Source organism: Scylla paramamosain, chromosome 5 (genome assembly GCF_035594125.1).
Source record: "Scylla paramamosain isolate STU-SP2022 chromosome 5, ASM3559412v1, whole genome shotgun sequence".
In the NCBI taxonomy this organism is placed as follows: Eukaryota; Metazoa; Arthropoda; class Malacostraca; order Decapoda; family Portunidae; genus Scylla; species Scylla paramamosain.
In genome coordinates this window covers 10,144,192-10,159,191 of record NC_087155.1, presented here as the reverse complement: position 1 = coordinate 10,159,191, position 15,000 = coordinate 10,144,192, and the positions used below count along the sequence as shown (strand labels likewise).

The 15,000-nt window shown below is 44.3% G+C and overlaps 1 protein-coding gene across 2 annotated transcripts in view; it reads right to left on the bottom strand.

Moving 5' to 3' along the window:
- Positions 1 to 14,237, bottom strand: part of LOC135100503 (uncharacterized) — a 95,786-nt gene extending 81,549 nt beyond the window's left edge. Inside the window, exon 1 of one of the 2 annotated variants that reach the window (XM_064003472.1) lies at positions 13,695 to 14,237. In XM_064003472.1, the coding sequence (XP_063859542.1) occupies positions 13,695 to 13,721 (27 nt within the window). In that variant the 5' untranslated portion in view covers positions 13,722 to 14,237. The remainder of the gene's footprint in view (positions 1 to 13,694) is intronic. The other variant, XM_064003474.1, reaches the window with a different exon arrangement.
- Positions 14,238 to 15,000: the final 763 nt, after the last annotated feature.

The following is a 15,000-nucleotide window of genomic DNA, read 5'->3' as shown; positions in this document are numbered from 1 at the left end:
AAAAATAAAAAATCAGATAACCGAAGAAGAGAATCAAAAGTGAAAAGGAAGCACACAAAATGAAAAAAAAAATATAAAGGAGCAAAAAAGAAGAATAAAATGATAAAAAATTAAAACATATATATATATATATATATATATATATATATATATATATATATATATATATATATATATATATATATATATATATATATATATATATATATATATGGCAACAAAGTGGTAAGTAACAGAAGAGATCACGAAAGTAGGAAAGGAGAGAGAAGACAGAGAGAAAGGCAAAACAAATATAATCACAGTTTATAACCGCTATAATCAGTCCTTCAGTTTGTTTAGCCATTAAAGGACAGAGAGAGAGAGAGAGAGAGAGAGAGAGAGAGAGAGAGAGAGAGAGAGAGAGAGAGAGAGAGAGAGAGAGAGAGAGAGAGAGAGATTCAGAATCATCGCTGAGAGTAATCAATTTATGAGGACTTGTGTGCTGTAATTGGCGCAAAGCTTTGTGTTACGGCACCGGGCGGCACAAAACACTTGTAATTGGAACGACTGTGGTGGGCCGGCAGGAGGAGGAGGAGGAGGAGGAGGAGGAGGAGGAGGGAAGGATAGGTACGGATTTTATGTTTGACTGACATCACTGCAGTCACCTCTCTGTGCCTCTTCATGGAAAGGGAACTGACACAAAGGTGAGTGGGTGGATGGATGGGCAGCGAGTGGGGGTGACTGGGAGGGAGGGGGAGAATGTGAATGGGAGTGGAGGTACTGTTGGAGCTTAGAGCAGAAACGTGTTGGATCTCTCTCTCTCTCTCTCTCTCTCTCTCTCTCTCTCTCTCTCTCTCTCTCTCTCTCTCTCTCTCTCTCTCTCTCTCTCTCACAGGGTACAAACGTAGAGTGACTGACGGGACGATTTATTGACTGATTCAATGACTGACTGGACGACTGACTGACCAAATTTCTGACAGTCCTCCAGCCACCGGAGACAAGTGGACACTGAACTCACGGTTTGTGGTGAAAAATTGGTGGACAGTTTGACACCCAGTGGCGACACCGTGATATTAGTGCGTGACAGCGGGGAGTGGCGTACTGTGGTGTACTGGCCTTACCTTGCCCCCACCCCTTCCCTAGTGCTCTCTTCCAGCTCTCTATTTTTCTCCCTTCCCTTTTCTTTCCTCTGTTTTGCTTTCTACTGCCTTTCACTTCCTTCCTCTATTTCTTTATTTTTTGTGCTTGTAATCTGATGCCACATTTTTTCTGGGTACTTATTGCAGTAATACTTCTTATCTCGATTCTCTGTAGAAAATCCTTTTTTTTTTTTATATACAACAATGTCTTTCTTTCTATTCTGCCATCCTCGGCTAAAGGGAAGCTGTGAAGTGATGATATTTCCTTTTGCAATCCTACCTCTCTCACTTAAGATTATATAGCATAGTACATGTAGCTCATCATATTCAGCCTCATAGGGAGCAAAAGGTCTGAGGTTGTTTAATCTTTTCTATCCCCCTCCTCTTTTTACTAACATCTACTAATATTTTCTCTCTCCTTATATCACTGGTTTCCTATTCCTACCTCCACTTTTCTGCTCTTCCTATCTTTCTCCCCCTCTCAACCTCTTTCCTTTACACATTTCTCTCGTCGTCCCTTCTTCCTTTCTCCTTTCCTTCACTCCTTTCGTTTATGCTTCTTCATTAATTTTTCCCATGTTCCCTGTTTGCCCCCTCTCTCTCCATTAATGTTTCCTCCTCCCTCTGGTCCTTTATTTCTCTCTCTCTCTCTCTCTCTCTCTCTCTCTCTCTCTCTCTCTCTCTCTCTCTCTCTCTCTCTCTCTCTCTCTCTCTCTCTCTCCTTTCTCATTTCCATTAATCTTCAACTCTGTTTTCCTCTTCTTTTCCTTCCTCTCCCGTTTGTCTTAATTTTTTTCCCACCTCCCTTCTCTTTTCCCTTACTTTTTTCTCTGTTCCTCTACGTGTTTATTTCTTCCCCCTCCTCTCCACATTTTTCTCTCTCTCTCTCTCTCTCTCTCTCTCTCTCTCTCTCTCTCTCTCTCTCTCTCTCTCTCTCTCTCTCTCTCTCTCTCTCTCTCTCTTTCTCTCCATATACAACCTTCCTCTTTAGTCTTTTCTTTCCGTTATCTTCCTTCCTTTTCCCCATCACTCTCCCCCTCTTTATCCTCTTCTTCATGAACAGGAAAAGAGAATTCTAGTCTGTCTCTCTCTCTCTCTCTCTCTCTCTCTCTCTCTCTCTCTCTCTCTCTCTCTCTCTCTCTCTCTCTCTCTCTCTCTCTCTCTCTCTCTCTCTCTCACACACAGAGGAGTTGTTGGACATTTTCTTCTCTACTCCTTTCCCCTTGCAAACATCACCCCTGGATATACTCTTTGTTTCATATTCTTAACAATTTTCTCTCCTGGACAGTCCCCCTTCTAGACATATCCCCTTATTTAACTTCTAACCTAACCTAGCCTAACTTAACTTAACCTAATCTAACCTAAGTTAATCTAACCTTAACTAACGTAACCTAACCTGAACCATTAGCAACAGTATATATATATATATATATATATATATATATATATATATATATATATATATATATATATATATATATATATATATATATATATATATATATATATATATATTTTTTTTTTTTTGTTTCCATATCATAATACAACACTACCACATATATTCGGAGGGTAAAAATATCCACAGGCCTATAGTGGATATGTCTAAGAGGTTATTTATAAAGGAAGTGGAATATAAGGAGAGAGGGATAAGGGAGTTCCCATCTCAGTAAGCCTTCGTTTTCTATATAGGTGAGAACTGAGGAAGTCTATAGTGGAATGTCTAAGGGGTAGTTTGTAAAGTTGGTGGAATATACAGTAAGAAAATGGCCAGGGAGGAACAAGACAGTATCCCTTCTCATTCAACCTCCGTTTTCTTCAGGACCAAACCTCGGGTCAGGATGCGAAACCACACTTTAAAAAATCAAGAAGTGAAATATTACTGACACCTCCGCAACACAACTCTCATCATAACCTTACGCGCTTCAGAGCAGTTGTATTGTATGCACAGTAACACAGTAATGGCCGCACACCCTTCCATAAGTGTTCATAAAAGCCAACCAGGTGTTCCAGCAAATTTATTATTATTTTCTTTTTTCTCGGTCAACGTGGATGCATTTTCAAACATTTAGGAGTTTCATGTCGAGTATTTTTAGCAGGCTGTGGTGGAAATCATTGGTGTTTTTCAAGGGTAATTGTAGCTAAGGAGGACGGTACATACTTACGAAAGAAAAATAATAGTGAGAATAAAAATTATCTGTGCCCTTCGGAATTGGTCACTGGAAATTTAAAGTGATTTAAATAACACGCCACTGTTTTAATGGATTGATGCTTAGTCGCGACTTTGAATGAGTTTACTGAGGATGGAACATCTTTTCGTCTGGGCTTTTCTTCCCATAAGACGTTCTCTACTAGTGGACACAATTCCGCTTTGGGTATTATTTACCGCCACCCACTATTTTTCAACTATTACTTAACCAAACTGCCCAAACCGGTGGTAATACATCTAAATTTCGTCTTAAGCCTTTATATTTTCTATACTTTTATTCCTACTTATAGTTATCTTTCTCTACTCAGTGGCTGGGATGTTTTCTTCTATTCAGGAACACAAAAATGAGTGGCGGGAAGGAGTGACGATGTGACGTGCACTTCTGGAGCTTGGGCAGCCCGTGACGTGACACGGCACCGCAAATACACTTCAGTTATTGGAAAAGAGAAACGTAAGTACTGCGGAAGTAGTTATAAGTCCATTTTCCGATAGCATGTGTGTACACGAGCAGGCGCATGCACGCACGTGCGCGCGAGCACACATACACACACACACACACACACACACACACACACACACACACACACACACACACACACACACACACACACACGAGAGAGAAAGAGAGAGAGAGAGAGAGAGAGAGAGAGAGAGAGAGAGAGAGAGAGAGAGAGAGAGAGAGAGAGAGAGAGAGAGAGAGAGAGAGAGAGAGAGAGAGAGAGAGAGAGAGAGAGAGAGAGAGTTTTCCTCATCATGTGTATTAATTAAAAGATCAGGTGACCTTTGACCTTCAAGGTGTCAAGAGGCGTGTCGCTCCAGCTGTGACCTCACCTGCACTAATGACGTCCACCAGGGAGCTGGGCTTTATTCCCGTGGTGCTTCGTACACGTGGCGCGTAATGCTCTTAATTATCGCTGTTTAATTCCAGCTTCCCACAGGTGACCTCAGTGACCGATTACTTTTCTTAGGATATTTTGGGAACACAATAACGTATGAATGTAACGGAAAATGCAAGGAGCGATCAGTCATACAGTACCTATGGGAAACCTTGTGTAATGTGTGTATGTTTTTTTTTATCATCCCTGACCATAAATTTATCTATTCTCTTCATAAAATTCCTCATTGATTAACGGGATAAGATATTCTGATATTGTGTGTTAAACGAGAAAATAACATTTTTAAGGCATTTTCTAACGGATGAGTCAAAATCCCATATACTTATTCCATTGATATACAAGTGCTACATGAAACGCTGAGAAATAAATAAAAAAAAAAATAAATAGCCAAGATACATATATACGTACTTAACTCTGATGCTTTATTTGAAATATATCAAAAGACTAAGTACTTTCTACATAGTACATAAAATCGTTTGTTTTTAAACAAGACGCTACTCGACCTCGTTGTTCTGGCGCCAAAACGTCAATCAGTCGATCAATCAGTCAATAAAATTCTTGTCAACACGTCACGGGGATTATAATGGGTGAAAAATGCGTACCGCTCTGCATTGAGCATGTTAAACGGATATCTTTTTTTTTTTTGCCAAGAAATCTCCTGCTTTTCTCTGTTGTTTTTTTTTTCTCTCGATTCTTTACGAATACAAAAAACTCACATAGAGGAATCACAGTATGTATTTTTCAACTAGAAAAATTACAAACAGCAGGGAACGCAGAATATTTTATACAAGTGACATTATGGAGTCATGCAATTGCTTAGGTATTACTGATTCCAACTAAGAAATAAAAGACTGTATAAGTAAACTGTGTTCGGGAATAATCAGGGGATTGCTTAGGCATTCCTGAAAGTAGGAATTCATAAAGCGCGGTTACTGAATGTGGATGGAAAGGATCATATGCTCTCAAAATTGTCACATTTAGACTCTTAAACCCATCCTGGTCTGATAATGTTGTGTTATGAAAAGAACACATGAAGACCAAGTAGACGAACTTAAATTAGGTTAAGATAGTTTCGGTCATAATTAGGTTAGAATAGATTAGGTAACTTATCAACTTTCCACTCCAAAAATACCTGGAGTTGCTTACCGTTATGCGAGCCCCAATATGTAAATTTAAGACAAACACTGAAAACCTCTCTCTCTCTCTCTCTCTCTCTCTCTCTCTCTCTCTCTCTCTCTCTCTCTCTCTCTCTCTCTCTCTCTCTCTCTCTCTCTCACACACACACACACACACACACACACACACACACACACACACACACACACACACACACACCATATGTTCATACTTAACACAAAGGCAAACTAACCCCACACACAGGATATCAATATCTACTTTGATTGGAAGAGTTTAATACATCAAACAGAGGAAGGAAGGAAGGGAGGGAGTAAAGAGGCTAGGGAGAGAGGAGGAGGGAGAGGAGGGAGGGAGGGATGGAAGGAGGGAGAGGGAAGGGCCTAAGGGAGTTCGTATTGGAGGGAGTGAGATCAAAAGCAGTCTCTCTCTCTCTCTCTCTCTCTCTCTCTCTCTCTCTCTCTCTCTCTCTCTCTCTCTCTCTCTCTCTCTCATACTGATCTTTGTTTTATTCTCGTATTTTTTTTTTCAATATTCTTCTCCTTTCTCTAATCTACATCTGCTCCCATTCAATTCCTTCTTTTCCTGTCTTTTCTTAGTGTTGCTGGCGCCCTCGTTTTCCTCAGTTCCTAGCTTCAACCTCCTCCTCCTCCTCCTTTTCCTTTCCTCGTAAGCTACTCGTGTTTTGCGTCACGACTCACGATTTTTTTTCCCTTGTAGTTTTTTTTTATTTTTTTATTCATTTGTTCATTTTTTGGCTTGCTTCCATCACTCAAGTTTCATTCAGTTCTTTCCTTTTTTAGCAAACCATGGCCAGCCTGTTGTGTGGGTCTTGTTTTTAACTGTATTTCTTTCTTCTTTTTTATCGAATGTTTATTTTGTCCAGTGCTGTATGACCTTCGTGTGTGTGTGTGTGTGTGTGTGTGTGTGTGTGTGTGTGTGTGTGTGTGTGTGTGTGTGTGTGTGTGTGTGTGTGGTGTGTGTGTGTGTGTGTGGGTGTGTGTGTGTTGCCGATAAAGTTAGGCGCTTTTCACACCACTTCGGGTCCGTGACTCAGGCTTCTATTTGAGCTTCACGGCGTTGATGGGATTATACATACATTTTTTTTTATTTCTGCCATTCCACACACACACACACACACACACACACACACACACACACACACACACACACACACACACACACATACACCATATTTCACTTTTTCTTATATATCTCAGTGTACTGGCATGATCGTACTCAAAATGTGTGAGTGACGTATCCGACGCTATCTTGCTTCGGCTTCAAATTTGATTGGTGTGCGCCCTTCCTGTACGGCATAGGAATAGACTCCTGGGTATTAAGGCGTCAAGCGAAAGAAAAATGACTTTACGGTGATCTAGACTGCAGCAACCTTCTCATTACCGCCGAGGCTCGTGACTAGACTCGCCCGCTGCCCCGGCCTCCCCGAGCGCCGCTGACAACCTGTCCGCCGCCGCACTCGCCACCATCCAACCCACACCTCTTCAACGCAAGTCGTGCTGAAAAAGCACGTTATTTTCCGCAGTGCGTGGATGATTTTTTCTCCCGTCAGAAAGTGGTGATGGATGACAGCAACGACAACAATAATGGTAATGTCAATTACGATAAGTCGATCACTTAAGTCGTCACTAAGTTCATATAAGGAGCTAAGTACTCGCAGGTAACACACTCCAGTCTTGCCTTTCGTGTCTATGCGTGATCATGAGATCACGAGGAAACACGGGGAAGCTTTGGGGCTGAGCCCAGAATACTTTTCTCGTCCCTTGTCTGAAAAATTCTGCCGCGTGGATGTACAACACCGTGCGCGTGATGGCTGCTGAGGGAGAGGCAGGAAAAAGTCGTCCTCCTGTAGAGAAAGACGGTGACTCCTCAGCTGCTGCCGTGGAAATTTCTACGTCATTTTCTCGTATGAAAGAGTTTTACTTTAAGAGGGATAAGCTTGGCGCGAGGGAGGTCAGGTGCAGATAGGTAAGATCAGGTAAAGAAGAACACTTGTAGGACTCTCGATTCCTTCGGTTCACACGCTTTCACTTCGTCAATCTGCATTTACAACCAATTTCGTGCCGATTTAGTCGTTAGCAAGTCAGTTATACAACACGCACCTTCACTTTTTTTTGTTTAGAGCAAACAAGTTATTTTCATCAATAACATTTTCTGCAATTTCTTTTCGCTGAATTCATGGGAGTGCTTCCGAGAGGGACGAAAAAAACTTTTGCGGGCTGTGATACTGAAAACGTACAATGTTGGTCCGAAATAAAATATAAATCACAATACATCCCATGTGGGAATACATTTGATGCAGGAGAGAATGACGCTGCGGAGGAAATTTTGCATCCCAACAAATACTGCAAAGCTGAAGCACTCAGAGCTCAGCCCCATCAGCCATGTTTTGACACACCGGATCAGGTATTTACACGTATTTTATTCCAGCACTGCAACACCGAAACCATAAAGCTCCACGCAAGGCACTGAGGCTGGATGTAGCAGTATGTTCAGGTCACCGCAACATTTCATCCTGTTAGCCATGAACATGATGTGAAGTGCCTGACAGTGCCACGAACGTCGGCCCTAAAATGGACACCTGAGGAGGGCAATAAGGAGAAAGGCTGTGGTTACGGGGGTGATGCAGGCGGCTGTGTGTCTCAGGCTAGGGGTATTTAGCCGCCACGAAGAGCAGCGCGTAAAGACAAGACCTCCTCCCGTGCACCCTTCAGCGTTACCGCCATTCCACGATACGCACCGGCACTGCGGCAGCGGGCAGGCCATTAGGGTCTCCTGGCCTCCTAGTTCATGTGCAGCAGCTAATTAGGTGAAAAACTGCCGAGGATCACGCCAGACCGCACACTCGGAGCAAATGTGCGGTACTTAACCCACGAACATCATTTTGGACACTTACGACCGAGACCTTTCATCGTAGGGCTAATGCAAGTCCCTAAACCGCCCTCGCCAACAACATTTATGGCGCAAAGGACAACAGGGAGCTCATTTTGCCTCTCTTCTCTTGTATATTGAAGCCGAGAGCACTTGTTTAGGTAAGAGTGAGCACCGAGTTCAGTCCTGAGTGGTGGTTACCTACAAGAGGAGTGTGGGGTGTGGCGGGGGCTGCGTAGGAAGTGAAAAGAAAGGAGGGTATGGGTGTGACAGGAGAGTGTATGTAGGAGGACAGTGTGTGAGTGCTGTTGATGTGGAGGAAGTGTTTATGTAATTGTGTGTGTGTGTGTGTGTGTGTGTGTGTGTGTGTGTTTATGTGTGTGTGTGTGTGTGTGTGTGTGTGTGTGTGTGTGTATTAGATATCAGAACGTAAGTAAACCAGGAGTGAGAGAGAGAGAGAGAGAAAAAAAAATAATAAAAAGCGTGATGGGTGATATGACACACACACACACACACACACACACACACACACACACACACACACACACACACACACACACACCACACACACACACACACACACACACAAAGCTGTCTGGTACGTTCACCCCTCCTACTTCTACTGCTACTGCTTTATCTTGTCTGTACTATTTTGCATAATTCCAAACTTAGGTGAAAAAAAGTTATGCTCTATCTTGTTCCACTAAAATTGGGGATAATTCTGTTAAGACTTGTTCCTAATCCTAGCCTGCGCCGGGCCGTGGGAGCTGCTGGTGTGGCAGAGGAATAATTCAGCAGCCAGTGTCCTCCCCATCCGCCACTGCAGCCGCCACCACCACCATCACCACCACGACCACCACCACCACCACCCTTATGCCTTCCCTCCGAGTATTTCCGTCCAGAAGCCAATAGCGTCGGAATGGTCGACTAATTCCCTTTCTTCCTTCGCTCCTTCCTTCCTACTTTCCTCAAATTTCTTCTGGTTTCCTTCTCTCCCTTTGTACCTATCCTCCCTTATTTCCTCATTTCCTCGCTCTCTCCTTCCTTACTTCTCTCTTTTTCCCCCTCTTTCTTCTCCTCCTCCTCCTTCCGTAACTCATCTTCCTCCACCTTCTCCTCCTCCTCCTCCTCCTCCCCCTCTCGCTCTTTCCTCCTCCTTTTTCTCCTCTTCTAACTCCTTGTCTCCATACTTCCCTCCACCTCTTTTTTCCTCCTATTCCATCTATGATTTCCTACTCTCCTTGCTTTCTTTCCTCTCTGATACATTCCTCCTACTCTACTTCCTTATTCCACCCCTACTTCTCCTCCATCTTTCTTCTTTTCTTCTTCCCCTGGTTCTTCCTTTTTTTTTTCTTCCAGTCTCCTATTTCCCTCCCATATTCTTTTTTTTTCTTCTCCTACTCTAATTTCCTCTTTCCCTCCTTCCTCCTTCATCTTTTCTTCCTTCTCTGTTCTCTTTGTTGCTTCCTCTATCTTTTAAGACTTCACTCATTCCCTCTCTTTTCTATGTGCATCTTTTTCGCTTTTCGTCTAAATGATTCCCCTTCTTTCTTACTTCCGTTCATTCTTCCTTTCTCCCCTCCATTTCCTCTTACATTTGTTGTTTCTTCTCTCCTTCTCTCCTTTCCTCCCTTTGTTCAGATTTTTCCTTCCGTGTACACTCCATTTGTGTCCCTCCATCCTTTACTCCCTTTATAACTGTCCTCTTTTTCTTGCTTGCTTCCTTTTTTTGGCACACGCATCCTCTCTTCACCGCCCTCTCTCCCTCTTCGTCCCTCCCTCCTCCTCTTCCTTTGTTTCCGTCCCTCCGTTCCCATCTGAACTCCATTTATGTCCTTCAATTCTTTCTTCCTCTTGTACTGTACCTGCTCCTTTTTCAACGTATTCCTCAGTTTTTTTTCTTTCTCCATCCTGGCTTTCTCCTTTTTCCTCCTCCTTTCTCGTTCACCGTCCGCCTTTTTCTCTATTTTTCGAGGTCTCTCCTTTTTGACATCTGTGCATTTTTACTTTTTCGTCGCCTTTACTTTTTATTTTTCTACTGCACACCATGTTTTGTTCTTCCTTGCTTTGGTCGACGTCCTCTTCCATGCTCTGCTTATCTCCTTGTTTGCTATTTGTCCTCTAGTTTCTTTCCCCTCGTATTTTTTGGCGTTCGCCCTATATTTTCCCTCCTCCCCTTTCATGTAATGTTATTTTATAGCTCTTCGTATCCGCCTCTTGTTCCTACGTTTTAGAGACTACTTCGATTTATTGAGAGTCGTTCCTTCCCTCACTCATCCCCCCTCTCTTTACTGCTGTCTTTTCTGTATAATCTGTAAATTCTCTTTCTCAATAATTTCGTTTTTATCACATCATATTTTTTTTTTACGTGCCCTCTAAGTGCAATCTTCCGTATTTCTGGCTTTCATCTTTTTCCCTTTTGAATTTCTATTTTCGTCTCTTCCTCACTTCCCTTCCACGCTTCATTACAATTCCCCTTTCCTCGCTCTTACTTATCTTCCTCTTGTTCAGAATTTTTTTTCCTCCTTCGATTTTTTGGATTTCTCTCCTTCGCACCCTACCCTCCCTTCAACTCTTCGTTCTTTCCGCCAGTGTCCTTTCCCAAAACGATGAAGAGGAAACATGCATGAGCGGCGTTGCACTGTCACCCCCCTCACGTCCGCCCGCCTGCCCGGGACTCACTTAACTAAATAGAAGTGCAAAGCGCCACCACCCGGGCCGGAGCCAGAGGGCCGACACAGTTTTCTTGCCAAGCACTATAGTCAGGGGTCGTCCAGGGCCATCAGAGGCGTGCGTGAATACAGTCCAATCAGAACGATGGTAGAGGAGGAGAGAGAGAGAGAGAGAGAGAGAGAGAGAGAGAGAGAGAGAGAGAGAGAGAGAGGAGAGAGAGAGAGAGAGAGAGAGAGAGAGAGAGAGAGAGAGAGAGGAGGACTTCCTGGCTGGCTGGCTGGCTGGGTGGGTGAGAGGGTAGGAGGCTGGCTGGCTGGTTGTCGCGGGAGGAGACAGGGAGAGGCCGCCGAGGGTAGAGTGAGGCTTTTTTTATATTCTGGTTTGGTGTATCTATATTTTGGGCTTCGTTTTAGTTCCCGGTGATGATTGGTGCGTGTCGGATGGAGGCGCGCGTCTGGGGAGAGGCAGGGTCGTGTGGGGAGTCCCTTGGCACCATGACTTGTTCTGCTGAGAGGCGCTGGGAGTTGGGCAAGGGAGGGAGGGAAGGAAGGGAGGCAAAGATGAAGAGAACTGGGAAATGGAGGAGATCAAGAGAAACAAATATGTGAAATGGAAGATAGGTGGGAGGCAAAAATGGCGACGACGAGAAGTGAGGACACGGAGAGTAAAATAAAAGGCAAAAATTAAGAGAAGTAAAAGACAGAAAGAATAAATTGAGAAATGAATAAACAAGTATAAATGTGACAGTGCGTAACGTGAAAATGTGTAAGAAAAAGAGAGGGAAAGATAAATACTAACACTACTTGAATGGCTGAGATGATATAGAGGCAGAGGACAGCAAGGCGGCCTCCCGGTAAATTGAGACAATCACGTAAGTAGGAGGAGGAGGAGGAGGAGGAGGAGGAGGAGGAGGAGCGAAAGACGGAGAGAAAATAAAAAAAAGATACGGTGGACGCAACTCTGACAAGGAAGCAATGAGGGATTAACACAGAGAGCGAATGGGAGAGGGTGATAGGAAGGGAGTGGATGGGGGAAGGTGAGTGAAAGGGAATGACAAGGACAGATAACTACAGTGGAGGGGGAAGGGATGGGGAATACATACGAGTACACCTCTATTTTTTCGCTGCAGGAAAATCGTGGAGGGTAGAGGGAAAATGTAAAACGATATGGAATAAAATGCAAAGTAGAGACGCATAGCTAGGCGCGGCGGGATGAAAACGGTAAAAAAAAAAAAAAGAAAATCTGGCATATGTATGGTAGAATGTTCCCGCGTTTCCCTTCTTCCTCTCGCCCTCATCTCCCTCTCCTCCTCCTCCTCCTCCCTACCTCCTCTCTCCTTTTCCTTATTGATTTATGCGTGGTGTTTGGGAAGCGGCGATAACAGTGAGGGTCAGAAGAGGATTTTGTGTTTGACGCATTTACATTTTTTTCTCCCCCCCCCCCCTCTCTCTCTCTCTCTCTCTCTCTCTCTCTCTCTCTGCCTCCCTCGCGCGTGAAATAAAATACAAAATGCAAATGAGAGGGTAACACAATATAAAAATGAACGCACCCACACCTCCGTACTGCATAATGCTTGAGATTAACGAAGTATTGGGGGAAAAAGTTACTCGAGGCGTGATTCGTTCCCCTTCTTGTAAATGGTTCAAAGTCCTACTCACATGTTTCAGAGTTTGCATTTTCCTCCGTGGTTTTAGGTGGTGGCGTGACTGGAGTAGGAGTAGGAGGAGGAGGAGGGGGAAACGAAGTACAAGAGGCTTAAGATGAAGAGAAGGAGAAAAAGTGAAAAGAAAGAGAGGAAAAGTGATCATATGATGTGGTGGGAAGAAGTCCAAAGTTTCGATTAGTGCAGTGTTATGTGGGGAGGGAGAGGAAGGGCTTGCCGAGCGGGTGAAGGGGGATGCAGGATCTGAAGGGGCGAGGGAGGCGGAAAGGGAGCAATGGGGGTGGGAAGGGTCGGAACGAGGGGGGAATGAAAGAGTAGAGAAATGGGTTAGGGGAGGGGAGGAAGGAGGGGGGAGTCAGAAAGGCGAGTTAGGAGGGCAGTAATAAGGTTAATGTTTCTACAAATCTCCGTTTGGGCGTCGGGAAAGACAGAGTGATAATTCTTGGTGCTGAGGGACCGGGCAGCCCCTCCCTTGCGGCCCGGCGGGAGATCCCTTACCTCTGTGGGGCCTTAGGTGGTGCCCAGGTAAGATCGATCATCCCATTTACCTGACTCCAGCCAGGTCTTGGTTCGGGTGGTCGTTGTTATTAACCTCACGCCGCCACACTGTGCTTGTAAGGCCCTGCCACGCCGGTCCTAATTTTCCAGGACTGAAAAATACTCGGTAAAAATTATGTTGGGTATGAGCCAGAATCACGGCGGGAAGGGAAATTGTCCCTGGCGTGCGGTGTTAAAACTGTTGGTGGGTGTAATTTTGTCCCAATCTCCGGTGCATTGTTGCCATTGTTCTTGTCGCAATTTGCAGAGATGAGATATTTTATATAATGGAGAGTGTGCCAATATAATTAGACGAAACACTGTCGAGAGAGGGGAGAAAGTTCTTGCTGCTTTACTTCCCAAGCCCTGGGAAAGAGCGGTGCGCAGAGGGACACACACACACACACACACACACACACACACACACACACACACACACACACACACAACCTGACCTCGAATCTCTCTCATTTCAAGTTTGGGGTCTCGAGTCTCCAAAGGTCTGTTGAGCCTGGACCTCACCTGTCTTAACATGAAAATTCAGTACCCTAAAACCATCAGATTTTGTACATTACCTTAAGTCGGAGGCAGAGTGTGTTCATCAGCGTGAGTCGATTGTGATGCCTCGCCTGCCTACTGCTGCCTCCGCCAGCCTGTCAGCAGCACCACGCCACCGCATGGTTGCCAATTCCTTCTCACATCCTCAAGGTATTAGCGAAGTGTTACTCAGGGCGAAATGATTATAAATGCTGCTTCATGAGAACGTGGCGACACTCAGCAGCTGCATGTGCTTTCCATTAGCGGTTGAATTTGGAACAATATTACCACAGCCTTTACTGCAAGTAGTGACCACAACGAATGCACGTTTTACTCTCTCCCTCATTCGTCTTTTCGTGTGACAATGACGCGATTCCATGTCCGTATACTAGTAAGTATACGGACATCTTGATGGTATTGAATTACCATGAGAAAAAGCAATGCGTAAAAATGTATATATTCAGATAAGTAAGAGGAGAAGGATAAAAAAGTAATAACTTGTATGTACAGCTACACGAACTGCCATTGTTTGATCGCAGCCTAGAGGCGGAACATCGATGGTGCAAGTGAGAAGATGGCTGTGGGCGGCGTGGAGCAGGTGGCGGCGGCAGGTGTGGCGTGGCGGTGCTGCAGGGCCACTGCATGACTCCCACCACCTGCAGGGAAGACAGAAGGAACAAATGGTTGTAATAAGAAAACTCATCTCGTAGCGAAAGTTTACATTGTGTACGGTGAGGAGTAACACCTGCAAGGTTACATGCAGGTAAAAAAAATGCAATGAGTCTGGAAACAATATGAAAAAGAAAAAAAAAAAATGAAAGCAAGATAATTTCTGTTGGCTCCAAGACAAAGCTCACTAAACACATTGAGCATTTTGAAAAGTCAGACGTATGACTCGCGGCCAAGACTCTCCCTGCCCGGTGTGAATCTGCTTTCCCCGCGACACCTCAAGGCCTCATGAATGCTGTCACCAGGCCTGCGATTATCAAGCACAACATAAGGGACACCCGCACCAGCGGCACAGAAGAGTCGGCGCCATCATCCTGGGAAGCCTGCCCTCGAGGGCCTGGATTATCTTGTGTCATGTATTATGACAGCACAATTTTTCATCTGTCCTTGCAGGATGGCTGCGAGAAATGGTAATGTAATACTCTCTCATTCTCGACGAAAGAAAAAAAAATAGCAAAACTGGAATTCTCCATCTCGTCTATGGACTTGCTCGAGGATTTTTTCTACTCAACCTGTGAAGAAGGAAAAAAAAAAAGGTCCAATGCAGAAGAGCAGCAGTGTAGTAGATTGATTATTTACTGAGCACGGCATGCAGCAGGGCAGCAGTGCGGACTG